This window comes from Macaca fascicularis, chromosome 8 (assembly GCF_037993035.2).
Source record: "Macaca fascicularis isolate 582-1 chromosome 8, T2T-MFA8v1.1".
NCBI classification, from domain to species: Eukaryota; Metazoa; Chordata; class Mammalia; order Primates; family Cercopithecidae; genus Macaca; species Macaca fascicularis.
In genome coordinates this window covers 24,980,915-25,008,864 of record NC_088382.1, presented here as the reverse complement: position 1 = coordinate 25,008,864, position 27,950 = coordinate 24,980,915, and the positions used below count along the sequence as shown (strand labels likewise).

General features: G+C 46.1%; 2 protein-coding genes across 6 annotated transcripts in view; one reads left to right on the top strand and one right to left on the bottom strand.

Moving 5' to 3' along the window:
- The window catches only part of XPO7 (exportin 7), an 88,435-nt gene extending 72,042 nt beyond the window's left edge, over positions 1-16,393 (bottom strand). For all 3 annotated transcript variants that reach the window (XM_045397993.3, XM_045397994.3, XM_074000416.1), the window contains exon 1: positions 16,272-16,393. In XM_045397993.3, coding sequence (XP_045253928.1) covers positions 16,272-16,289 — 18 coding nt within the window. In that variant the 5' untranslated portion in view covers positions 16,290-16,393. The remainder of the gene's footprint in view (positions 1-16,271) is intronic.
- Positions 16,394-22,332: 5,939 nt separating this feature from the next.
- DOK2 (docking protein 2) lies at positions 22,333-26,848 on the top strand. Of its 3 annotated transcripts, XM_015454537.4 has the most exons (5): positions 22,333-22,484; positions 23,529-23,810; positions 24,045-24,132; positions 25,177-25,361; positions 25,787-26,848. In XM_015454537.4, the coding sequence occupies exons 1-5, from the start codon at positions 22,422-22,424 to the stop codon at positions 26,405-26,407; spliced, it is 1,239 nt and encodes a 412-aa protein (XP_015310023.3). In that variant the 5' UTR covers positions 22,333-22,421; the 3' UTR covers positions 26,408-26,848. The 3 variants fall into 3 exon arrangements, with proteins under 3 accessions (XP_015310023.3, XP_065374648.1, XP_045253926.2); XM_065518576.2 differs by lacking the exon at positions 24,045-24,132; XM_045397991.3 differs by lacking the exons at positions 23,529-23,810; positions 24,045-24,132.
- The last annotated feature ends 1,102 nt before the right edge of the window (positions 26,849-27,950 follow it).

The following is a 27,950-nucleotide window of genomic DNA, read 5'->3' as shown; positions in this document are numbered from 1 at the left end:
TGGTTCCAGCAATATGGCAAACTAGTTAGCATCGAAACTTCCTGCCACAAATATCTACAGCTGCTATTTAAATACAAAAATCCTTTTAGATGCCTGGCTGTATTAACTAAAGAGTAGGCAAAATCAATTAGAGCCCAAACCGAAGACAACTAAAACCCAGAGCAGTAAGCATGAAAGCTCCTTTGTGACTGTCCTGATGCAAACGGGAAGTGTGGATTTTGGTCTTGGTAATGCCTGCATACAATGCAAATGTCCTTAGTTCAGTTTATCATTTCTCATGATCTAATTCCAACAAACAGCCCAGCTGAAAACATATGAAGTTTTTCCTTCATTAATCACACAGATGTCACAACCTGCTTTGTGGCGTACTTTCAGTTTTTTGCTATTATAATCCACCTTGTGCGACTCCCTGCAACTGAAAATCATAGTCAAGATGCTTACACAAGGTTTCACTCTTTGCTTTGTCCTAATTTATGGAATTCGCATTTTAATAAATCACTCAAATCTCTGGAAATCTGACTTGAATGCCTGCATAGCAATCTATCATATTCTAGTTCTTGCTAATCTCTTGAGACCCATTGCCTCCTTAGCTCCTCGAGGTTTAGTCGGGATGTCTCCTTACAGTTCCTCCGGGTCTTTCTCACCTCAGGAACTTTCAACATGTTATTTCTTTTTGTCTGGCACACTGTCCCCTTCTTTCAGTGAATACTGTCACCCCAAAATAAAAATATTTCATTACAACTTTTTTCTTCACAGCACTCATTGCAATTTATAAATATATATTTATTGGTATAATTTACTGAGTATCTATAAACACTATGAAAGCAAGGACATGTCTATTTTGTTTTCCATTTTATCTCTAGTATGTAGCACAGTATTTGCCCCGTAACAATATACAACTGAAAAAAAATTTTCTCGTTTAAACCTTAAGCATGTTTACTTGTATATTTTCTTTCATTATGCTAACAATGAAACAAAATTAAGATTTTGATGGCTGGAAAAGTTAAAAATTCATACATTATCTCTAACAAGCAATATACAGTTAGCTACCCTCTACAAAAATGGCGTATGAATTCTTTTTACTGCATAATCATACTCTAAGATTTTTTTCTAGCTTAAAAACTATGTGATTCTAACATCACTTCATTAACCTGATAACAGTTATTATTCTGAACACCATGGATACACAGTAAAATTTCTGCATTCACAAATGAAACACTACAAATATTCAGCTATGGGCAAACAAAAGGGGTGGACCCGGTAGAGAAATGTTAACTGGCTTAACAATGCTTTCTTAATAGACCCACCACATAAATAAAATATAATATAAAAAATGTTACACTGTTAATAGAATAATGCTGTCTCTGTTTAAAAACAAGAGTCAGGGTAATATTTCAATGTTAAATAGACTTGTGTACATGTGCTCAGGAAAGTAATGATAGATATAGCCTTGAAGCCAAAAATTAGAGAAATTTTCAAACTGTATATTATCTATTAAATAACGGTAACAACAATAACACTGTAAAATCCAGCAAAAGGAGGGGCCGGGTGTGGTGGCTCACGCCTGTAATCCCAGCACTTTGGGAGGCCGTGTGGGCGGGTCACGAGGTCAGGAGATCAAGACCATCCTGACTAACATGGTGAAACCCTGTCTCTACTAAAAATAGAAAAAATTAGCCGGGTGTGGTGGTGTGCACCTGTAGTCCCAGCTACTCAGATGGCTGAGACAGGAGAATCGCTTGAACCCAGGAGGCAGAGGTTGCAGTGAGCTGAGATCGTGCTACTGTACTCCAGCCTGGGCAACAGAGCGAGACTCCATCTTAAAAAAAAAAAAAAAATTCCAGCAAAAGGAGAAGGAAATTTCCATCACGTTCTAAAACCTTAGAATGTGATGTATGCCTATAATCCTGGCAGTAAAATACTACAGTATACCACATGCCAATGAATATTTTCTTGCCTGTAGAAACACACCTTTGATTCTCTAACAGAGGTCAATGTGAATATTAAATATACATTACAGCCAACTTTCCTTGAATGCTCCCATTTTGTATGTTATTTATTCATGTATACGCCTCTATATCACAGGTAAAAACAACGAATAGCCTACAGTTTAGACAGGGATGAACTTTGTATCACAGGTATAAACAACAAATAGCCTAGCTGCTAGACTACATTAACATTTAGCATCCCCTCTGGCCTACTGAACTGCGGTCCAATTATTATATAAACATTTAGGCCAGGCGCGGTGGCTCAAGCCTGTAATCCCAGCACTTTGGGAGGCGGAGACGGGTGGATCACGAGGTCAGGAGATCGAGACCATCCTGGCTAACAAGGTGAAACCCCGTCTCTACTAAAAAATACAAAAAATTAGCCGGGCGAGGTGGCGGGCGCCTGTAGTCCCAGCTACTCGGGAGGCTGAGGCAGGAGAATGGCGTGAACCTGGGAGGCGGAGCTTGCAGTGAGCCGAGATCACGCCACTGCACTCCAGCCTGGGCGACAGAGCGAGACTCCGTCTCAAAAAAAAAAAAAATAAAATAAAAAAAATTAAAAGTTAGAAATAATAAAAGAAGAGATAAGAAATAAAGGCATAAAGGAAGAAGACAGAGTTTTAACTGGCATAAAAATTCAAAAGAAAGCTTTTCAGCCCTCCTTATCTCTTTTCCCACGAGAAAACCCTAAATACTGTGTGTACTCCTTTAGAAGACTCGGCAAGAAAGAAGCATAAGAAATTCAAAACAGAACATTAAAGGGAAGAAAGATAAAAGCAATCACAATACTTAATCTTGGAACCCTGAACTTTGATTCACAGGAGCAAAGAATTCGGGGTTTCATATTTACCCTCTGACAAAAAAAAAAGCAAAAAAGAATATTAAGTAAATGTTTCTTAGGAAGTTTTGACATACATGCCCCACACATTGCTAGTTTTCTTGTTCTCTGGAATTCTAAATCATTTTTCCCTTAACAGTTTTGTAAAATATCAATTTGCTTTTCAAGTTTACACTGCTGTATGATCTATGGAAAATGCTTTTTATTAATCAAGTCAGCAAACAAGGAATACCAGGCAAACAGCATATTTAAAAGAAGCTTCTGGCTGGGCGTGGTGGCTCACGCCTGTAATCTCAGCACTTTGGGAGGCGGGCGGATCACCTGAGGTCAGGAGTTCAAGACCAGCCTGGCCAGCATGGTAAAACTCCGTCTCTGTTAAAAATATAAGAATTAGCTGGGCTTGGTGGTAGGTGCTTGTAATCTCAGCTACTCAGGAGGCTGAGGCAGAAGAATCGCTTGAACCCAGGAGGCAGAGGTTGCAATGAGCCAAGATCGTGCCACTGCACTCTAGCCTGGGCAACAAGAGCAAGACTTTGTCTCAAAATAAATAAAATAATCTAACAGAATAGAAGATTTTAAAAAAGAAGTCTTTTTCTAGATAACCTTGAAACAACAGTTGATAAAGGATAAAGAAAATGAACCTGATTTTCTAACAGTTAAAACATGGGATGGAGAAACAAAACAGACCAAGGGTAGGTAAGATAGAATTGGTATAAACCTTTAAGGGGTATTGGCGGCCAGAGTAGTCAGCATTTCATGATTTATTCAAACTCCTGAGACTACGACCTCTTCTTTTTCGCATTAAATGCATGCCTATTTCATTGCTGGTTGTAAAAAACATTTTACTCTTGTCAGTGGTAACAGAATCTGAGGCTGTTCCAGCAAACAAAATAGAATAAAGTATCAGTGTTTCACCCAAGTCTTGCAGTTGCTGTAAGTTAATAAGAAATAAGGTAGGCATGGGCCAGGTGCGGTGGCTCATGCCCATAATCCCAGCACTTTGGGAGGCCGAGGTCAAGAGTTCGAGACCAGCCTGACCAACATGGTAAAACCCCACCTCTACTAAAAATACAAAAATTAATTGGGTGTGGTGGTAGGTGCTTGCAGTCCCAGCTACTTGGGAGGCAGAGGCAGGAGAATCGCTTGAACCCGGGAGGCGGAGGTTGCAGTGCGCTGAGATTGCACCATTGCCCTCCAGCCTGGGCAACAGAGCGAGACTCTGTCTAAAAAAACGAGAGAGAGAGAGAGAAATAAGATAGGCATGGGTTGGGCACAGTGGCTCATGGCTGTAATCCCAGCACTTTGGGAAGCAGAGGTAGGCAGATCACTTGAGGTCAGGAGTTTGAGACCAGCCTGGCCAACATGACGAAACCCTGTCTCTACCAAAAAATACAAAAATTAGCTGGGTGTGGCGGTGTGTGCCTGTGGTCCCAGCTACTTGGGAGGCTAAGGTGGAAGAAATGCTTGAACCCAGAAGTGAGTGGATATCACACCACTGCACTCCAGCTTGGGCAACAAAGCAGCTGACATCTGAGATATTTACAACATCTAAAGACTACTGAAATGGAATTTCACTATCAAAAAAATGTGACTTCTAATTCAACTTGATAACAGATAAACAATTTCCTATACCACTGTTGCAGTAATTATTCTGTCACTCTACTTAAAAACCTTCAACTATACACCTACAGTACAAACTCCTTATTATGCTACAACAGGCACTTCATGTTCTGGTCTCTTCCTACCATTACATTGATTTCCTCTATAGAAGCCATATTTGCTCTCCTGGAATGTTACGCGAACATATATATAGCTTTATCTATGGTACTTTGCTTGTTGTGCTCTTATCAATCCGGAGAACACCAGGCCTTTTCAGATCTGGCTTAATGATTCACCACTTTAAGAAGGCTTTCCTGGATCTCCAAGGGAGGACTGACACTTGTGTCTTATGTTCTATGCATAAAAGTGTCCTATCACTGATCTCACTCTATAACCCTTATTGGTGTACATTTCTATGTATTCAGGTCCTTGAACAAGGACACTGTATTTTATTCACATTTATATTCCCATTGCCTAACAATCTGGCACACAATACATGACCAAACAATACTAGCCAAATGAGGGAATGTTTACTGATGTGTGTATCTCACCAAATAACCAGGAGGATAATAGTATTCTAAACAATACTATTCTATTAAATAGGTGAACATTTAGGGTACACATAAAATATATCTGGTCAATTAGAGAATGTGACAGAAACCATGTTTGAAACCAGAAATGGTAGAAGTTGTTTTAAAACGTATCTTTCTGGATGCCTCTAAAACATTTACTCATTACACATTTCCTCCACTTTCTCAATGTTAGCTGGTGCATTTATATTCCCACTTCAGCAAAACATTTATTTCTAGGATGGATTAGGAAGTTATTGACATGAGTGATGAATCACCAAAAACTTACAAACATCTCTATGTTAAGAACAAAATAATGCATAATTACATAATATTTTTGCCAAAGAGAATGACTATGTAATCATAGATTTACTGACTTTCACTTCACTCTTTAGAGTCAGTTATGCCTGCCCCTCAGCACAGTCACACAAAACAGTTTTCAGGGGGAAAAAAAAAAAAAAAACCCTTTAAATTCAATCTTAAAATAGGCTATCTTAGCCATTTCAACTTAGAATATTTCTGCATTATTTTCAAAGCTCATGCTATTATGAAAAACTTTATGGTAAATAATATTTTAAAATTAGAAGCTGAAGAGAACTAGGATTGCTAGTATATCAGGACTTAGCCCCAGGAAAAAGTGATTTCATGGTTTAATATTTCCCTCCATATCCTCCATGTCATCTGCAAAATAGTTACAAATACATAGGAATTTTAGAAGGTTTGTTCTTTGCAAAATGCTTTGGGAGATAATATATTAACACTTGTTTTTTTCTTCTTAAAATTATTTCCTATCAGTAAAATTCTGAATTTCTTTTATGAGTTAACTGCTTTCTCTCATCACTTGGCCAAGAGAACAGGACATACATGGATAACAAAATATATCCATTTGCATTCACACACATCTGAGAGGACGAGGATCTAGCTTATTTTTACTGATATCTAGGAAAGCAATCCTATAACCTATGTTCCACTTTGCTGCTAATCCCTTTGGTTCAGTGGCAAGTTTATTCTAGAGTAGCACTGTCCAATAGAAATTTCCATGATAGTGGAAATATTTTATATCTGCACTATGCAATATGGTAACCACTAGCCTTATGTGGCTACTGAGCACTTGAAAAGTGGTTGGCACGACTGAAGAACTTGATGCAGTTCCTGTCAAACTGGGCTTGGATTAGAAACATACCGGGCTGGTACCTCCTCCACCCAAAAGTCAGGCAAAAGATTTGAAGGGATCCATCACCAAAGAAGATCTACCAGGAGTCTGCAAATGTTTTCTCTAAAGGGCCAGAGAGTAAATGTTTTAGGCCAAAATGTCTGTCAAGACTATTTAACTCTGCCACTGTGGTACAAAAACAGCCAGAGAGGATACAGAGACGAATGCATGTTTCAATAAAACTTATTTATGAACAGTGAAATCAGAATTTCATATAATTATCATGCAACATGGAGTATTATTCTTTTAGATTTTTTTCAACCATTTAAAACGTAAAAGCTATTCTCAGGGTGCGGGCCATACAAAAATAGGCTGTCAGGCCAAAACACCAGCCTGGTTTGCAAGTCTGAGATATACAAATGTCAGTAAGCACGTGAAGAGATGCTCAACATGTCAGTCATCAAAGAAGTACAAACTAAAAACACGAGATCCTACTAGAATGGCAAAAGAGTGACATACTAAATATTGGTGAAGTTATGAAATAACTTGAGGTACAGTCATTTTGGAAAATTGCCTGTTTCTTTAAAAATGTAAACATACATGGCAGGGCGCAGTGGCTCATGCCTGTAATCCCAGCACTTTGGGAGGCCGAGGCAGGCGGATCACGAGGTCAGGAGATCGAGACCATCCTGGCTAACAAGGTGAAACCCCATCTCTACTAAAAAAATACAAAAAATTAGCCGGGCGTGGTGGTGGGTGCCTATAGTCCCAGCTACTCGGGAGGCTGAGGCAGGAGAATGGTGTGAACCCAGGAGGCGGAGCTTGCAGTGAGCCGAGATTGCGCTACTGCACTCCAGCCTGGGCAACTGAGTGAGACTCCATCTCAAAAAAAAAAAAAAAAAAAAGTAAACGTACACTATAGGACTCAGCCATTCTCCTCCCAGGTACTCAAGAAAAATAAAAATGTACATCCATACAGAGACTGGTATATGAATATTCACAGCACCTTTATTCACAATGACTAAAAACTGGGAACAACCTGAATGTCTCCCAAAGAGTGAATAGATACATCCAGTGTGATATATTCATACAATGGAATACTTGTCAACAATGAAAAGTAACCAAGCACTCCTATTATGCAACAATGAGAATGAATCTCAGAGTCACCTTGCTGAGTGAAAGAAGTCAGAAAACAAGAGTACACAGTAAGTCCATTATATAAAATTCCAGCAAATGCAAACTAATTTATAGTGACAGAAAGCAGAACAGGGTTGTGTGGGGCTGAGGGCTGAGGGAGGGACAGACTGCAAAATGGAAATGTTCCATATTTTGATCCCAGAGTCACAGGTATATGTATCTGTCAATTTGTACATTTTAAATGGATGTCGTTTACTGTACACATAAAATGTGAGTAAAAAGGAAAGATTTTATTCCACTGGCATCAGATTTACCCAAAAGTCATCTTTTTATGAACCACATATCTACTTTCGTGAGTGCTGTTTACATTAGAGGTGACAGGTATGGGAGGAATAGACACAAAGTTGGGTCAGCTGGGCGTGGTGGCTCACACCTGTCATCCCAGCACTTTGGGAGGCCAAGGCGGGAGGATCACCTGAGGTCAGGAGCTCAAGACCAGCTGGACCAACATGTAGAAACCCCATCTCTACTAAAAATACAAAATTAGCCGGGCGTGGTGGTGCATGCCTGTAATCCCAGATACTCGGGAGGTTGAGGCAGGAGAACTGCTTGAACCCAGGAGGCAGAGGTTGCGGTGAGCCAAGATCACGTCACTGCACTCCAGCCTGGGCAACAAGAGCAAAACTCCATCTGAAAAAAAAAAAGAAGCTGGTTTTTAAGTCTCACTCTATCAATGTTATCAATATTGACAGGAAATGTGCCTCTGGGAACCTCTAAGGTACATTAATAGTAACCTAAACCAAACAGCTCTGAATGGACAGGTTTTAGGAATTATATGAAATTAAAACGTCTTGCTCACAACATTCTGCTCTCCCTATTTGGAGTGTGTCTAACTGCAGAGTTCCAAGAACTAGCAAATAATCTTTTACATTACAACAAATTTTCATTTGTAACACCTGTGGGATAATGTCCTTATTTTATTTGAATTTTATTTTATTTTATTTTTTAAGACTTGGGGTCTTGCTATGTTACCCAGGCTGGACTTGAACTTCTGTACCCAAGTGATCCTCCCAGCTCAGCCTCCCCAGTAGCTGGGACTATAAGCATGTGTGCCCCTGCCTGGCTTATCCTTACATACTCCCTGTTGCTCAGGTTCAATTTGCCTAAAAACAATTTAATACTGGTTTTATGAAAGCCTGAAGAAAGTTGGTCAGTTCTGGAACATTACCAGTTCAATAAGACTAAGGAAAACAAGGTCACATTTTCCAGTAAGTTTTATTTAATCTTTAAAATTCTTGGGTATGCCCCAGACTAGTTTTTGACAAGACCTTGCAGGGATCCTTAGATGGGTCAATGACAAGCTGAAGATAAAAATATCACCTACTGACACAAAACATTATATTCTAAATAATTTGTGGCTATATACTGGGTAAAATTTAGATTTTTTTTCAACTGAGTACAGATGTATAGATATGAGAAATATACATCGGGTTTCCCAGATGTTTTTCAGAGCAAACTTTATGTTACAGGTTCTTAGAGTTAAGTTAAATTTCATGACTGATTTTAGATGTCTTTTTGGAAGACAGAAATAAAGCACTGAAGTTCAGGAGTTAGTGGAGGTGAATGAGGTTAAAAAAAAAAAAACAAACAAGCTTTAAAATAATTTTTGCCAAACTCATGACATATGCTTTCAAAACTTTGCAAACAATTCTAAGTAGAATTGGAAAAAATCCTAAGAAAACGCTTCATTTCCCTTTTCTAGCCTTAAATACACCCCTTTAAACCATAAATTGACTAAAACTTTAGGGCAAATGTCTAGCAAAACTCTCAATTCTTTCTGAGACTGCACACTTTAAATATTATTCTTATGCAAATACCAACGAGATCAGCATGTGTCCAACACAAGTTCATATACTTAAAAGCTAAGAGGCCACCACAGCTATAACATTACAATTTCCTGAAGTAGTATAAGGGATATTTTAATAATCTGCTTGTTTTCAGAGGAACCTTATTTTCCAGAGAAAATTATTTTGATTTTTTTTTTCATCTAACTAATGTTTTTCTAAGAGAGGTTTAAAACCCAGGGGTTTTAAGTGAGAATCATTTCTCAGCCTACGGGCATCAACATTTGAGTAATAATGTTAATTTCTTGTCCCATAAGAAATATCTTTCACTGCTTATTGTCCAACTAAGCGACCTCTTTTGTTACTGTTTGGGGCATAAGAGAGCTCAATTTGTGAGAAGTGCTACAGATGACTAGATCTTACAGAAAAAAACTCTGGGAGTTTAAGAAATTGGGCATAAAGAAGAGAAAGAGATATTTAAGTTAGATGAAATGGAAATGTTAGTTTGAGCATAAATATTTTAAGAAATTTTACAAACATGTACATAAGAACTGGCCGGGTGCGGTGGCTCAAGCCTGTAATCCCAGCACTTTGGGAGGTCGAGACTGGTGGATCACGAGGTCAGGAGATCAAGACCATCCTGGCTAACACGGTGAAACCCCGTCTCTACGAAAAAATACAAAAAACTAGCCGGGTGAGGTGGTGGGCACCTGTAGTCCCAGCTACACGGGAGGCTGAGGCAGGAGAATGGTGTGAACCCGGGAGGCGGAGCTTGCAGTGAGCCGAGATCCAGCCTGGGCGACAGAGCGAGACTCCGTCTCAAAAAAAAAAAAAAAAAAAAGAAGAATTGAGAACACAGTGGTATACTGGGGAGAGAATACAAGGATGACAACTGGAAATCCCATCTGGAATGCTTGAACTACAAGGGACTTCACAGATCACTTAATCCAGGCTCAGAGACCAAATGAGTTTCCCAATTAAATGGCATAACACTATAAAAGGCTTAGAATGGTGCCTGGCATATAACAGACACTCAGTTAATATTGGTATTCCCCTTTCCCTATGCCCAACCAAGTCACACTCCAGTAAGTCTTACAATAACCACCACCACGAACATCATCTAAATCTTCCAACAGCGAGTTCTCCGGTCTTCCAGAGATACGAGGTCTTTCAATCAGCTTATTTCAAGGAAAATTCTATTACTATTAGCTCTATACCGATGTTACAGTGCTGCGGTGAGCATTAAATGAGATCAATTAATGCTGGCATGAAGTTTCCAATTCTGCCTTCTCTTAAATACATCCTTCCCATTTTATGGCAGTAGGAGTGTGTGTGTCCCTGTGTGTATGCACACATGTGTGAAGGGGTGAACAGCCATCAAAACAAATATCAGAAATACTTAGGATCTAGGTTTTTACAACTGTCCTTCCTCTCCCAAGATTTTGATATGCCTCCCGGGTACCAATCCCATTCCATTGAGAATTTCCTAGTAATGAGTCACTATAAATGTTAGGAATGAATGTATTCCTCAGATGTATTGGAATGGGGGAAAAATATAACGGGGTAGTAACTGCCCCCTCAATCAGGGACATGTCGACAAAACCAGTCTCATTACAAATTCACAACTCAATGACCAGGCTTGTTATGATGCTCAATTCAATGTAAGGCCCTGAAAGTAGAATATCACATCTTATATTTCCTTCTATGTGTCTGCACGGTAACAAAAATGGGATATTAGTAGATGCTTAAGTGGTCACCATTAATCATCCTCAAGAATTTAATTCAGTATTTAAAAATTCAGCTTGCATGTAACTCTCCAGGAACATCTATCGTGGTCCTGAACTAGGTTTCAAATAAGTCAAAAGAGAAATACTTGTAAATCAGTTTCTTAATAAAATATTGTAAGCATTTTCATCTAAAAAGGCATCTATCTTTAAACTCTAACAAGGTTCATGAATGGCCTAAAATTGTAGGTAAAATTTTGTGTAGGCACACTCTCCCCACCCCTACCAGAGAGCACTAACATAGCTTCCATCACATTCTGAAATAAATCCCCCCAAAGCTGTATAATCACTGCTCTGTACTGCTTCTCCCCCTGGCTTTGAAGCTAAAACTCTCAAGTTACTCAGCTTAAGTTCTAAAAGCAGATTTAAAACTCAAATGACAGGATAGTAGTTAGTGGCAGGGTGTCGGGGGCTACAGGTAGCTGTTGAGAGGGTATCAGGGGACTTCTGGGGCACCGATAATATTGACTTGATTTGGGTGCTGGTTACAAAGGAGTTTTCACTTTGTGAAAATTCATCAAGCTGAACACTTATGATTTCTGTACCTGTCTGCAGGTATATATTTCAATAAAAAGTTTTTGAAACAAATAACAAGATGGGTCACTTATACACAGCATATATCATTGCAGAATTTAATGAAGTCCTTAAAAATGATGCACTAGGAGAGGTCCATTGGTAACGAACTGCAGTCTCCAGACAACAGCCAGTGAGGAACTGAGGCCTGACCAGGCCCACTGTGAGTAAACCTGGAAGAAAATTATCTATCCTCAAGTCAAACCCTGAGGTTGAATGCAGCCTGGAGCCCCAGATAAGAGTTTGACTGCAAATGAGACCCCTAACCAAAACCATCTAGTTAAGCCACTCCCAGATTCCTAACTCTGAGAAAATGTGAGATAATGTTAGGTGTTTAAAAAAAAAAGATGTAGTTTCAAAACACTATCTTCCTTGAACATAGTGAAGCGGGGAAAGTAGCCTCAGTAGTTGTACCTACAGAGAGACATTAGCTTATTGGTTTAAACTGGCAACTTTCCCACCTTGAAAGGCTGTGGTACAATATTGCTTTCAAAACTCAACGAAGAAAAAAGAAAATACAGCTGGTGGTTATGAACATCAATTTCTGGGTCAAATGGAAGCTAATTTCTCTGTAAGATATATAACAGGGATCTTCCTGATACTTCTTTCTATACCTTCATCTAAATTAGAGATTCTTCCATCACTGTACTGTATTTTTTTTACATGTATGTTAAGTGTTTGAATGATCCCACATGTACATATACATCCCTTAATTTTTCCCAAGGCTTTCAGAGGAAATATACTAAAATCAGAGTAATCAAGTAAATATATACATGTTTTAAATACAGACATTTCCAGTGTGAATGGAAGTAAAATAATGAAATAAAACACACACGTATTATTTGTATAAACCCATGAAAGAGGTATATCAGGGTGGGAGTGGGTAATGGGACATAGTTATTGCTTATCACCCAACACAGATGTAGTATGTTTTGAAATCAATGTATTCTTTCTGTTTTTTTTTTTTTTTTTTTTTTTTGAGATGGAGTCTCGCTCTCTCACCCAGGCTGGAGTGCAGTGGCGCGACCTCCGCTCACTGCAAGCTCCGCCTCCCGGGTTCACGCCATTCTCCTGCCTCAGCCTCCCAAGTAGCTGGGATTACAGGCGCCCGCAACCACGCCCGGCTAATTTTTTTGTATTTTTAGTAGACGGGGTTTCACTGTGTTAGCCAGGATGGTCTCGATCTCTGACCTCTTGATCGCCTGCCTCGGCCTCCCAAAGTGCTGGGATTTGAAATCAATGTATTCTTTCTTGTATCTACGTGTGTGCTCCTGAAGCCTGCCAAAAGAGCAACAGAATTGAACATTTCAGCAGCCTGGCTCCAGGGTCTTTCTCATTCTGAATCCTCTGCAGTGCCCAGCACAGAAAGGGCCTTGCACACACTAAGAATTCTGGTATTAGTTGAACTGGAAAAAAGTTAGAAAAGTTATTGTTTTTCACATTTAAAACTCTCAAAAGTTATACGGAACTCCCTTCTCAAAACGGACTACCCATAGCACTTATCATTTCCTTGCGTATTGTTAAAATCTGAAAAAACAACCATCACTTTTGCTATAATCAGGCCGAATTTTTGCACCCTGCTAAAATTTAACCTGACAAGTTGTAATGATTCTTCACAACTCCCTAGAGTTACACTGGCAGTCAATATTTAATTACTGTGCCTGGAATTTAAAACAAACTATGACTACTTTGCAAATAGTACATTCTGCTAGTATAGTCATAATGCAGAGCCCACTAAATAATACTTCAGGATTTGGGATAAGACCCAATAAAACAAAGTAGTAATTCCAACAAAATCCTAAAATCAGTCTTCATTTCCATTATTTATAGTATAGCTAATTCATATTAAATAGCATATTCGACATATAAATCATATTCTTTCCTTTTCCTCTCGAGCTCCCGAACACCAGCTAGCACTATTAAAACATCTGATTCTTCTTAATCTTTTTCATCACCGCTGTTCACTGAGCATTGTCTTCATCTCTTTGCAATAACTTGCCAGCTTTAGATATGTTAAAAAAAAAAAGCATGAAAGGAATGGCAACTAAAGATAATTAAACACAAAACACAAGTTTGATTTTTTTTTTCTCCCAGGCAAAGCTTTGTAACCACCCTCTCTTCAGGGTGAAAGTTAGATAAGGTTATCTGAGACCAAGAGTAAGAAACCCATCACATCGAGGAGCTGCTTAAGGGCACTCTTCTACAGACACTTGCCTATAACATCAAGAGCTAAAAAGCAAACCAAATATTGTAATTTCCCCATTACTAAAGTTTTATAGCACTTAAAATCGTCCATAAAACACATATCCTTAGAAGAGAGATATCCAAGACATAAGCCTGAGAGAACCCGAGAATCATATGACACTCAGCCTGAATTATGAAAAAACTGCTCACCCTGGTGGTTCAGAAAAGCACTAGATATATAATGACTCGACTATTTAGTTCTACAAATGCAACTCTCAAATAATCAGTCATGAATCTGTAACAGACACCTATATAAACTTCACGTTTGATCAGTGTTATGAGAAAAATATCCCTGCCACCCTCCCCACAATTCATTGCAGACAGGTCTTTAATGAATCCTTCAATTACTCATTCTACCTAGGGAAGGGTGTATCTTTTTCATAGGAAGGTTTTCTGCCACAATAAAGTACCACCTTAAAGTCTGTGAGTGCCCAATACTATTAACACTTACTGGTCTAACAAAGAAAAGCAGTATGTCCCATTCTCTCCAAAGAGAAAAAAATTCACTCACAAACTTACCCCGGTGATATGAAGACCACTAAGCACTAATTTAGACCAACAGATTGCAGCTCTTAAAAGTAAATAAAGGCTACAAATAAAACATTGACCAAGATGCTCCCCTTTGTTTTGAAAAGTTAATAAATTCTTACTTCCGTAGATTTCTGAGTGGTGAGTGGGAGAACAACATCTTACTAAAAATAAAACAGACCTTCCTTGGAGCGACAAATGCCGTGAAGATTGCTTTGATGCATCCTGACTTTCACAGGAATGACAACCTTTTCGGTTCAAAAACGTGGGAGATCACATTAAGAGAGATTTCTTTACGGGAAACAGCAAATAGCACGATGTGTATTCATAAAAGTACTGACCCCCTCTGCATTCCAAAGCACGGTTCAGAAATGCTATCTACTCAAAGTCTGTTCTAGAATGCTCATAGACACCCCCCATCCCCCAGTAAGGAAGCGCACTAGATCCAACCTCCAAAGACTTTGGGACACTTAGCCTTATCTTAAGCAAATCTCATTATCATTCTTGTGCTTTGGTTTTTGTTCCTTTAAATGACAGAAGTAATTCCTGCCTACTGAGTCTTCTAAGATGCAAGAATTTTAAAAAATCACATAAAATCTTTCACGCTTCTTAGAAATGGCTGCTATAAAACTCAAGGTGCTACACTATTATTATTATTATCATCTTGTATCAACTTTTACTGCCACTTCTGAATTAAGCCAAGGTACTGACTTTGAAACACAAATCCCGTGGTTTTCCATCTGTGGTTAGGTTTCTTGCTATAATTCTGTCCTGACTACTTGTCCCGCACACTCTGAAGATCTACTTTACTGATCTCTGGCCCGAAAATTAAGTATTTTATTTAGTCCCTTCTCTACAAAGAAAGGGGCAGAAATCACATCACTCCAGATTCTTGCAGACGTATTAAGAATGACATCATTCTTTTCACTTGAGGAATGATGCCATAGAGTATAAAGGCGACACTTCTTGCCCTCTAATCTTTCCTTCCCACAACACAAAACCTGTGCAGTTGGTTACCTAGAAAATTGGAAGGTTCCCCACAATGGACGTGCATCAATAACTGTCATAAAAATATCAGATCTCAGGCACGGACAGGAAAAACTTTATCTAGTTTGCAAGAAATTAAACCCTGCAGTCCTCCAGCTGCTACTGGGTTTGATGTTGGCTGTCCCTTTCTAGGGCCTGTGCCTGTCTTTGAGGAGAGTGGCCTGGTCCCACAGCACCCTCGGGGCAGCTCTTGAGCCGGATCAAGACCCTTCCGAGCAACGTCTGCACCCAACCCTTCATCTCTCCTTTCAGACACACCCCCCTCCACCCAGTGTTTCATGGTAGGTGTGGGCGCTCAACTCCTTCACTGTGGCTAGGAGGACGCGAGGAGAGGCGGGCCGAGGCCTGAGCACCCATTTTGGAGGACCGGGGAGCTCGGCCCTCCGGGTTGTGCGATTTGGAGTGTCGGAGCGAAGGGCGCATCCGTGGGAGGGGGAAGGAGGCCGGGGTTGCTGGGGGGTCTCCCATATTCCAGGGCGTGAGAGGAAGGCGGCGGGAAAGACTCCGGCGAGCGAGGTTTATCAGCGCGAGGTTTCCTTTTTGTTATCTGTTGAGGGATGGCGGGCGTAATGGGGGCGTCCCCCTCAGGAGAGAGTCAGCAAGGGGGTCCCCCCTCGCTTCACCGTGGGGCGGGGGGGCCCCCCGAGGACTTGACGGAGGCCTCCCCTGGGCACGAAGACAGTGACTGACGAGCGTTGTGGGCTGCGCGCGCCGGGACGCCCGTTCCTGCTCCTGCAGCCCCGCGAGCGAGGCGTGGGACCGGGTGGGAGGGGACGAAGGAGGCCCCCGGCCCGGGAGGCGGGAAAGGCCCCGGGGCTCCGGGACGGGCGGCGGCTCCAGAGCCCCGAGTGGCGGCGGCGTGGGCCTGGCGAACCCCGAGCCGGCTGGCGCCCTGTGGGCCGCGTGCGCCCCCCACTCCACTCGCCGCTCTCCGTGGCCGCCCCCTCCCCCCCGCGGCTCCTCTCACCTGCACATGATCCGCCATTTTGCTCCATTCATGCTCCTCTCCGGCCCCCCCTCCCCCCCAGCGCGCACCTCGGCCGGGGCCGCTGCCGCCGCCGCCGCCGACGCCGTCGCCGCTGCGCCTGCGCGCTGGGGGCTCGTCGCGCTACGCTCGTGGCGTAGCGCCGCTCAGCTGCGCAGGCCCCGGCGGCTCGGGCCGTGGTTGGAGAATGCGCAGCACCGCTGGGACGGCGTAAAGGCGCGGGCAACGTCAGCGGCACGGAGACGCCGGGTGGGAGGAAGGAGCAGGCCCGGGGAGCGCGAAGGAGGGGCGGCTGGGGGAACAAAGCTTTGTTTACATGGTTTTTAAAGGGGCCGCGCTCGCTCCGGCTGGCGGGCGCTGGAGTGGGAGTTGGCGCTGCCTTCTGCTCGTCTGCGTGGTGAGGGCTCCTGAATGGGGGCCGGGATCTGTCGCCGCCCCGGGACTCCTGCACGCAGTGGCTTCCTCTCTTCCCAACCGTCTTCCCCCTTGTCTCGCCCCTGGACGTCTCCCACCCCCACCCCACCGTGCAGCTAAGGTGACCCCCACACCCGGGAGGAGTCTTCCGGGGCGCCCGCGCCCACACCCCACCTAGGCTACCTGCGAGATTCCTTATTTTCCAGTGCCCTCTTCTCAACGGGGGCCGATTCTGTGCTTGTGTCTGTCTAGCTTTCTGGACCAGGGCCATTGCTCTCTGGTCTGGATTTCACCAGCAACCCCGGTGGTTGATCTCGTGTTTTTCATTTCTGTCCTTTCGTCCTTGATAAACATTCACGGAAATAACCACCGAATAGTGGTGATGATCAAAACATACGAAGGCAAAGTTCTATTTTCCCAAAGACATTGTTATCGTCACCAGTACTCTAGACTGCCTCCCGAGAGGGATTAGATGCTGGAAGAGGCAGCGGGGCTGGTGGTTAGGACCACTAGGCTCGGTCTTGTGGAGGTATGAGTGGGAAAGCCATCTCTCTGGGTCAGATAAGGTCAGCCCCTGCATGCTGAGGCCAATTCCAGTCTTCCTCACTAGGAATTATCTGTTAGATAATGCCGGTTCCTGTTTTCCATTGGATTCCACTGTGGCTTCCATTCAAGGCCCCCAGATTAGATCATAGCTGGATTCTGAGAACACTGATTGTTTGAAGTTTGTATTTACAGAGGGCTACCATCATATGCAAACGATGGTGGTAGTGAATTACACACCCTTGGTGGATATAGTGGACCTGTGCTCAGCATTCATTTCAACTTACGTCCTCCTAGTTGAGATCTCGGCTTCCTGGTTTGCAGAGGTAGGGCACCTGGAAACTACATTACCCAAACTTCCTTGCAGCTAGGGTTCTGTATGCAAGTTAGGCTCTGCCAATTAGGCTGACTCAGAGATTTAAGAGGCAGAAGATTTAAGTGGCATAGCTTTTGACTGTTACTTCTAGCAAGCATAGAGCTTTTGAGATGTTGGGTTTTTGTTTTTCCCCAAAACCTCCCAGTGTCCAATCATTAGCTCCAAGAGTATAAAGAGGCAGGGTGGTGGGGTCAGTGGCTTTCTGAACCTGGCATCGGGCAATGATATACTCTCAGAGTCACAATTGCAATGGAAATTCTTTTGGATTAGCTACTGGACTTAATAGAGGCAACAGTTTCACAGTGAGCCAAGCCCAAATTTCTGTCCGCCCTCCCATCTCCCACCCCCGTACCCCAATCTCCTTGTGTTTCTCCCTGTGTCTTCCCTTTCTCAGTAAATGGTACCACGATTCATCCAGTTGCTCCTAATAAACACTCAGGAGTTGATTCTTCAAGTCTTATCAGTCCCCAACATGCAAGTCACCTGCAAGTCCTGTTGAATCTGTATCTAATATATACCCAGTGTGACCACTTCTCCATCCCATCTCCACTGTTAACACCTTGGTCCAAGCCACCATTACATTTCTCCTGTGCTCTGGTAATAGATTCCTAATTAGTTTCCCTACTTCCTGTCTTGCCCCTTGATAACCCATTTTCCATGTAGCTGGCTGCAGAACATTCCTTTATTTTATTTATTTATTTGTTTATTTATTTATTTTTAAGACAGAGTCTTGCTCTGTCACCCAGGCTGGAGTGCAATGGCACGATCTCGGCTTGCTGCGACTTCCGTCTCCCTGGTTCAGGCGGTACTCCTGCCTCAGCCTCCCGAGTAGCTGAGATTACATGTGCCCACCACCATACCTGGCTAATTTTTGGATTTTTAGTAGAGACAGAGTTTCACCATGTTGGCCAGGCTGGTCTGGAACTGCTGACCTCAGGTTATCTGCTCGTCTCTGCCTCCCAAAGTGCTGGGATTACAGGCGTGAGCCACTGTGCCTGCCCAGAACATTCCTTTAAAATCATAATTCAGGTAATTTACACTCCTACTTAAAATCCTTAAGTGGCCTCATGTTGCATTTAGAATCCGAATCTTTGCTGTGGCTCAAGAGGTCATATGAGCTGACCTTATCTCTACCATGCCCCCTCTGGCTCAATGCTCTGTGGTCATTCTGGCCTTGCAGTTCTGCAAAGCCAGGGTCTCCTGCTGCCTGGATTGGTTTCCCTTCAGATCTTGCAGTGGCTGGCTCACTCTCCTCATGGACTTTTCAGCTCACTTGTCACCTCCTCAGAGAGGCTTTTCTCAGTACCCTCTTGAAAGTTGCCCCCGTGCCTATCACTATCATAGCATTGATCACTGTCCAAAACTACGTATTATTACTCACTCATTGTCAGTCTCTCCAACTAGAGGCAGACATAGTATAAACAAGGATTCTGTCTATGTTGTATCCCTAGTACCTCTGCACAGAGTAGATGCTCAATAAATAATTGTTGAGGCTGGGCATGGTGGCTCATGCCTTTAATCCCAGCACTTTGGGAGGCTGAGGCAGGTGGATCACTTGAGGTCAGGAGTTTGAGAGCAGCCTGGCCAACGTGGTGAAACCCCGTCTCCACTAAAAATTAAAAAAAAATTAGCCAGGCATGGTGGTGTGCGCCTGTAATCCCAGCTACTCAGGAGGCTGAGGCAGGAGAATGGCTGGAACCCAGGAGGTGGAGGTTGCAGTGAGCCGAGATCGTGCCACTGCAGTCCAACCTGGACAACAGAGTGAGACTCCATCTCAAAAAATAAATAAAAATAAATTTTAAAAATTGTTGAAGTATTAACTTCTTTATGTCTCATTCTAGGGTGCATGTGGGTTTCATATGAAGATAAAGCATTCTAAATATTATGTCACTGTTAGGTGACATGTGTTATGTTATGTTATAGGCCCTTCCTCTCAGCAGGTTTCTAGAACTGGGTTCTCTCTTAGTACTGAGAAAAGTGATAAACTTAATGGAGAAAGGGTGGGGGCTACAAATGAAGCTCAAGAGATTGGCATTGTCCCCCTCCCACCCCCCACAGTCAGGGACCACTGGGGGTGGAAGGGCCAGGGATGGGATCCTTCAGAATACACGCTTACTGATTTCTTCACTTGGTCCTTCACCTCTCTCAGGCCCATGTCAGTTCTCTGCCCATCCTATATGTACTTAACCTATTGTGTGGCCAGAGCTACCCCTTAGCTAGCTTCCCTACCTCCACATCATTTGAGGGTTACCTAATCCCCGAGCCTGCCCAAGGAGTCAGACAAAGTCTCCTCTTCTTCCTTTGTTGCCCCAAAGACAAGGTCCCAAGCCCTCTTATGTTAGGATTGGGTTGCTAATCACTGCAGCAGAATAGTAACAAAGTTCTTGGAGCTGTGGTTCCTGACTCCTGCTGAGAGAAACCATTGTAAAGGGCAGGATCCCAGTGGTTTAGAATGAGCCACAGGTGGGGTTTGGAGTGCCTCTTCCTGAAAGCCAAGAGGCACGCTAAACTCCTTTACAGTGCTTTTTCTACACATCATTGGTGACTACGGACCTTAAGGGCCTCTCATTCTCCGTGCTTCTGCTGTGTCTTGGAGCAATGTCTCTGGGCTCCTCCTTACAGGGTTTCCCCATGGCTAGGAAGAAGGTACTGGGGTGAGTGTTTCTACATCAGGGTCGCCACAAATCCTGCTAGGGACAGTTGAAGGAGCCTAGAAGGATTGCAAGGGTATTACTCTGCCGCCCTATCTTCTGCAGACAACGGCTACTGGAGAACTCCTCCAACTTCCATAAGCAACGGATGACTTGGGAGTGTCTGGGTTGCCTGGGGTTCAGGCCTCCGGTTTTAAACAGCTTTCAAGTAATCTGGTAAACTTGGGTGCCCCCCTGTGGTTCTGAGTGGAACGTGTCTGTTTTACCTTCAGGGAAGGCGAGCAGGGTAGCAGGAGACATCCTCTGTCACCTTGCTACTCAGTGTGGTTTGGCCCAACCGCCACCAGCAGGATCTCAGGGCTCATTCCAGACCTGCTTTATTGGAATCTACTCTGAACAAGATCTACATGTTACAGTTTGGAAGGCACTGCTCTGGCAGCCCCCAGGATGGCCCTAAATCTCTCCTCTTCTCACTCACTGAGCCGAAGACCATGCAGCTCCCAGGCAGAGTTGACTCTCCCTAAGGACTAAAGAGGAAGATTAGGCCACATCCCATTTCCATACCCCTAACCACTTCCCAAGGTGTGTTTTTCCGAAAGCAGTATCCTTGGTTCTCCCTGGAGCTTTGGATCAACCTCTTCAAACCCAGGCATCAGGGCTGAGGGCAGTCAGCTTGAAGTGACTCAGCCCTGTCCTCACAGAGCTCGTGACATTCATTTTTTCAAGCTGATTTGGTCCAGTCCATGGCATGTACAGCAGAAGGCCTGAGCTGTGCACAGTGCTGCTTGCTCCTTGCCAGGGTAACTGAACCCCTGTTGTAGAGGAAACGGGCCTGTTTATATAAGCACCTGTTATGGGATTAACCCTAAGAGTGTTGGTCTGAGTCTCAAGTTTTTTCCAACACTTCTGCACTGTGCCTTCATACAGATTGCTTCTCTAAACCATCTGGCTTTAAGTTAAACTTCTCTGAGCAGCTTGGATTTCTCCACAGCAATGGATCTTTTTGCATGGATCTGGATTCCATTTAGGGGCCCTGCAAAATGTCGAATTACAGATCAGGAGCCCTGGTCTCTACTTCTTCCTCTGTCCACAACTACCTCTGTGACCTCAGGCAAGTTGCAAATAAATGTGTTCACACCAGCCCTGCCTTTGTCAAGGGACAGTGTGGCTGATGAAAAGTGGGTACCTAGAAGCTTTGTGAGCTGCAAAGCACTTTCGGTAACTATGAAGCATTTTCAAAATGTATATGAAAGTGATTGCTATTGAAACTTAAGATAATTTGCAGATGAAACGTAAGTATCTTTCTAATGCTCAGGAACGCCTGAAAGAAGGCAAAAATCCAACAGTTGAAATGTACTTGGGGAGTCAGTCCCTTCTCCTGATCTCCATCCAGAGGGGATGATCATGTTTCTAGAATCTTTACAGGGTTGGTGTGAGTGTGTGTTGTTGGCAGGCAGGGAGTGGTCCCATGTAGTTCAACAGTTGCCTCTCTCTTTCTCTGTGTGTGTGTGTGTGTGTGTGTGTGTGTGTGTGTGTGTGTGCGCATATGTGAAAGTGGTATCTGGTTAGGCCCACATGAGCTGTCTTATATTTCTCTCCGTGCAATGCCATGTGTATGGTTCTAGCTGTTAAGAGTTGAGAGGGCTGGGTTCTGGTTTGGTGGCCTCAAATAAATTCCTCAGACTTTCCAAGCCTCAGGTAACTTAGTGGTTTGTCCCTTCCAACTTGTGTACAGCTTAAGGTGGGGCCCTTCTGCTACTGATTTCACACTGTCTAGTTTGGTTTCTGGGTCTCTTTTCCAGCCGGTCAGCCACTCTTTGCTGGTGCCTCCCTGTGCCAACTTCTGTACCTGAACTGTTGCTCACTGAAGAGCTGGCATTTGGCTTTTTGGCAATTGTCTCTAACTCACTGAAAATGCAGGAAGCTTGAGTATAAAACTCACTCAGAAAAAAAAAAAAAAGAACACACACTCAGAAGAAACCACAGGGCCTATCGGCCTGTCGTCATCGAGCAGACTAGAATAGTGTAGAAAACCCTAGGCAGAGAGGAAATGAACTTCAGAGAAGGGGAACACACGGCTGAGAAGAGAGAGGCAAGGGCAGGAGAGAAGGAGATTGCTGAAGCCTGGGGCCCGGAGATGGTCAGAGGATGGGAGACGGGGCAGTGAAACAAGGCTTCCTGTATCTTCAGCAGCAACAGACGTTTGGAAAGGTAGGAGTGAGGCTGGGCTGGGGTTGGACAGGAGGCCTGGGGGGGCTGTTAGAATTCCTGGGGTGGAGAGGGAGTTTCATACTCAAAACCCTTATAGGTCTGACTGTGCACCCACCAAGTTAGACCCAGAGCTCAACTTTGGGAGGGCTCTTTTCCTACCAGACTCTGTCTCCTGAACCAGGCCCCAACCAGGTCCCAAACTGTGCTCTTTACTGAAGGCTGTTTGCCCTGGGTGGGGGTAGGGCGCTGTGCTGGCTTCATCTCTTGCCTCTTTTGCTCTCTTGCTCTGTGTTGACTTATTTTCACCGGACACCTTGGAAGGGAATGGAATGGGCAGCTGGAGGGATAGTTTAGGATGACAGTAGAGGTTCCTTCCCCACCCCAGTGGGATGCATGTGGCTGGTATTCAGCTTGGGCTGGGGCCTCTAGGGGCCTGGACCCCAGCCGGCTGTCCATCCTCTTTCTACTTCCCTGGCCTCCTTGAACCAGGAAGTCCTCGTCCCCCAACCAATACTGGCGGGAATACCTGTCTCTCTCTCATGGCCCAACCTATCAAGCAGTGAGGCAGCAAGGTTCAGGAGGGTGGAGAGAAGTTCCTGGAGAACAGGGCTGCCATCAGGATTTTGTACGGAAGGAAAATAAGTTGTCAGCCCGGGTCACATGCTGCCCTCCTCACTCCCTCCTCTGGGCCTCGGCCACTGCCTGGCTTTCCTCTCCGGGACTGGAGTCCGCTGCGGTGGGCCTGTTTGGCCTTCTTGCAGCCTGCTTTGGGCGCATCCCTGTGTTGCTTTCTGCCTGGGCAGTCTCTGCTCCTGGTCGTGGCCCTCTTTCTCGGGGCCGGCGGCTGATCTCCGATTTTCTAATTCCTGCAGTCACTGTCCTCTTCTCTGCCTCCCTGGGTCTCCTGTGATCTTCACCTCTCTCTCCCCGTCTCCAAGTGGCTGCCCCAGTCCCCCTTCCACGGTTCCTCTTCTCCCCTTGGCTCACCATCTCCCATCTCTGGGTGGCTCCCTCCCGCCCCCGCCTCCCACGCCCCTGGCACAGAAATGGCGCCGCTTCGGGGCCTCACTGTATGGAGAATCGGACTGCGCCTTGGCCCGGCTGGAGCTGCAGGAGGGCCCGGAGAAGCCACGTCGGGGTGAGGCTGCCCGGAAGGTCATCCGCCTCAGTGACTGCCTGCGGGTGGCCGAGGCCGGCGGAGAGGCCAGCAGCCCCCGGGACACCAGTGCCTTCTTACTGGAGACCAAGGAGCGCCTGTACCTGCTGGCGGCCCCTGCTGCAGAGCGCGGCGACTGGGTGCAGGCCATCTGCCTCCTGGCCTTCCCCGTGAGTTGCCCGGGGTGCCGAAAGGGCAAGGGGGCGTGCAGACCGAGGGTGTTAGATGCTTCCTGTGGGCAAGTGTTAGAGGATGAGGTCAGGGTAATGGGGTGCTTCCTCGATGGCGGGGACCCGAACCCAGTGTGCAGACAAAGCCAGCAGGCTGAGGTGGCCTGAAAGAAGGCCTGGGCCAGAGCGGGGCCTGGTCGGGGAAGGTGGTGAGACCTGGGGCCTCCTCCCTAGGGGCAGAGGAAGGAGCTCTCGGGGCCAGAGGGAAAACAGAGCCGGCCCTGCATGGAGGAAAATGAATTGTACAGCAGCGCGGCCACAGGTGAGGGGGCGGGGGCTGCCCTGCTCTCCCCCAGGGGCTCTCCCCAGGGTGAGGTGGAGAGGAGGTGTGGGCTGGCTAGCTGCTGGCCCCGAGTCTTCCTGCCTTGTGGTTACTCCCAGCCTGGGCCAGCCCCCTTATCAGCCTCTCCTTTTCGCTTCCGGGTGCAGCCCAACCTAGGGGAGCCTGCCCTGCCCTGAGTCTCTCCCTGGGTTCACCTCATCTTACCTAGGGCCTGCTGGTGGGAGAGGGGAAGGCAGGGGGCCCACGTGAGGGTGCTGCTTTTTTCTTTTTTCGAGACGGAGTTTTGCTTTTGTCGCCGAGGTTGGAGTGCAATGGCACAATCTTGGCTCACTGCAACCTCCGCCTCTCAGGTTCAAGCAATTCTCCTGCCTCAGCCTCCTGAGCAGCTGGGATTACAGGTGCCCGCCACCACGCCTGGCTGATTTTTTGTATTTTTAGTAGAGACAGGGTTTCACCATGTTGGCCAGGCTGGTCTCGCACTCCTGACATCAGGTGATCCACCTGCCTCAGCCTCCCAAAGTGTTGGGATTACAGGCGTGAGCCACCACACCCGGCCCTGGGTGCTGCTTTTGGGGAGCTGGTGGAGGAAGGAGAAGCTTGCATCTGTCTTCCATCTAAGCTCCACCCCCAGGGCCCCAGCAGTGGGAGGGCAGGGCCAAGGCTTCACCTGCAGCTGTGACCGTAGGGACTGGGGTGGTGGCTGGTTTGGGGTGAGAGATGGGGTGGGGAAGACAAGACTGGCTCTGGCGACAGGGGCAGGAAGGATGTGGGCATGAGGTTGGGGTGGATGTGGGTAGGGGCCTGATGCCTACTAGGGTAGGTGGTGGAGGTACCTGACCTTTTGGAGAGTATGACCTGGTACAGAGCAGCTCAGCCTCCAAGGCCCAGGTAGGGGGCCATGAGTGCGTGGATAATACTCTTTCTAGAAAACTTCTGGTACACTCATTTAGAACTGGGCAGTGGTGAGGCAGGCCAGTTGTTTCCCATTAACTGCCTTCGCCTTCTCTCTCTTCTTCTCCCCAGTTGCCCCCCACAAGGAATTTGCTGTGACCATGAGACCTACAGAAGCCAGCGAGAGGTGCCACCTGCGGGGGTCCTATACCCTCCGGGCTGGGGAGAGTGCCCTGGAGCTGTGGGGTGGGCCCGAGCCAGGGACCCAGCTGTACAACTGGCCCTACAGGTTTCTGCGGCGCTTTGGGCGGGACAAGGTGAGTGGGAAGGTGCACCAGGGCAGGCTGAGGGAAAGGATAAGCTACAAACAAAGAGGGGTGATCAGGGAGAGGCAGAGGTGGACATCCAAGGCAGAGAGGATGGCGGGAGGAGGAGGCAGGAGGTGATCATGAGGTCAAGAGATTGAGACCATCCTGGCCAACATGGTGAAACCCTGTCTCTACAAAAAATAAAAAAATTAGCTGGGCGTGGTGGCACGTGCCTATAGTCCCAGCTATTCAGGAGGCTGAGGCAGGAGAATCACTTGAACCCGGGAGGCGGAGGTTGCAGTGAGCTGAGATCGTGCCACTGCACTCCAGCCTGGAGACAGAGTGAGACTCTGTCTCAAAAAAAAAAAAAAAAAAAAAAAAAGGGCATCCTTGCCCTGTGGCCTGGCCGATAACCTCCTTTCTCCCTGGCCCAGGTAACCTTTTCCTTTGAGGCAGGCCGGCGCTGCATTTCTGGAGAGGGCAACTTTGAGTTCGAAACCCGGCAAGGCAATGAGATCTTCTTGGCCCTGGAAGAGGCCATCTCTGCCCAGAAGAATGCTGCACCCCCTACACTGCAACCCCAGCCAGCCACAATCCCCGCCTCGCTGCCCCGGCCTGAGAGCCCCTACTCCCGGCCCCATGACTCGCTGCCACCGCCTTCACCCACCACACCGGTGCCTGCTCCACGGCCTCGGGGCCCGGAGGGGGAGTATGCCGTGCCCTTCGATGCGGTGGCCCGTTCCTTGGGGAAGAACTTCAGGGGCATCTTGGCAGTCCCTCTTCAGCTCCCGGCCGACCCTCTGTACGACAGCATTGAGGAGCCCCCTCCTCCTCGACACGACCACATATACGATGAGCCCGAAGGAGTGGCTGCCCTGTCCCTGTATGACAGCCTGCAGGAGCCCCGGGGTGAGGCATGGAGGAGGCAGGCAACAGCTGACAGGGACCCTGCTGGCCTCCAGCATATCCACCCAGCTGGGCAGGATTTCTCTGCCTCTGGCTGGCAGCCAGGAACTGAGTATGACAATGTTGTACTTAAGAAAGGCCCGAAGTGACACAGGCAGCAGAGGGATGGGCCACCGCCCCCCTGGCTTCTGCTGGTGACTCCTCCTGACCACTGCATCAGAAGAACCTCCTCTGCCCCTTCTGGAGCCCGAGGCCTGGCCTGCCTTCGTTGGGGCTGATAAATTGCCTCTCCCAGGGCCTGCTGGGTGAGTCACCATCCCAAAGCAGGAAGGGTGCCCTGGAGAGAACCACCCTCCTCCTACTCTTTTTCCACTTCCTCCTCTTTCTTTCCCCAGCTGAGGGGGAACCTGGGGCATTTAGGGCAGAGGGCAAAGGATGTCAGCAATTGCCTGGGCTGCTTGGCTATGCAAGCCTCCTGCCTGCTCATGGCCACTTCAGGGACAGCCCGGGCCCAGGCACCCAGGTGGATGGTGGCAGCGTCCTGTACCTTTCAGATTTCTCGGTGGCATTAAAGCATTTTTGGAACGTTTTATGTGGCATGAATGCTGTGTGAGAGAAGGCTCCAGCTGACAACCCTTGATCACATCCTCTCCCAGCTGCAAGGTCCCCTTGGGGCCTAGGCTGGGCCTCAAGCATCTACTCACAGAGGCCCATAGAAGTCAGGGCACCCTGGGAATAGTGTTCAAGCATGTCTCCCTTTTGCTGGGATAAGGTCAATGTCAGAAAAATGGTGGGGGAAGCACTGGGGAGCGGGGGAAAGCTGAACTGCAATGAAGGAAATAATTGGATTGATGGAGCCTTTTACGCACCAGGAGTGGGAGTCATCAGCTGTGTGGTCCTGGGCCCTTTCCCTTCCCTGAGATTTGTGCACATCTTCGTAAAAGGAGGAGGTTGCACCATGTGTACAAGGAGGAGCCTTCCAGCTCTGTGATTCTCACTGGGCCTGGGTTCCCAGGTCCCCGCACACCATTTCCTCACAGCTCAGCCTGTGTCCTTGTGCTTGCTCCTCTTATCAAAACCTGCTTTCCTGGCAGGGTGTGTCCATGGACTTCAGCTATCAACCCAGTCCACCAAGAGCATGAGCACTGTTTGTGGGAGGCTGTAGACTGCCTGGCCTGTGAGAGGCACACTGCCCAGAAGGGGATGCGATGAGACAAGGCACAGGTGTCTGTCACAGAGTGGGTGTGAGTGCCACGAGGGGCCAGACAGGGCCATGAGTACCAGAGAGGTAACTATTTGGGAGCGCAAAAAGGCTTCATATCAAAGGTACCATGTAAGATGGGCGTTTATGGGTGGGAAGGAGTTCTTTGGAGATTAAGGGAGTATGAAGGAGCGTCTTGGTTAGGAATGGGAGTGTGGGTGAAACCATGGGGAGGTATGGATGTGTCGCATTCAGGACGGAGTTCTATGCTCAGAGTGCAGGGAAGGTGAGACAATCTTGTTGGGAAGGCAGATTCTGACTGTATTAAGGGGAATTTGTACCTAATTAGAGGGAAAGGTGGAATGACTAAAGGCTTTTGAACAAGGAGTCCCATAAAAGCTGAGCTTTAGGGCAATAACCCAATAGCCCTATGGAGGATGGACTTGGGGTGGGAGGGGGTAGGTTGGGGCTGAATTGAAAAGGGGAAATCT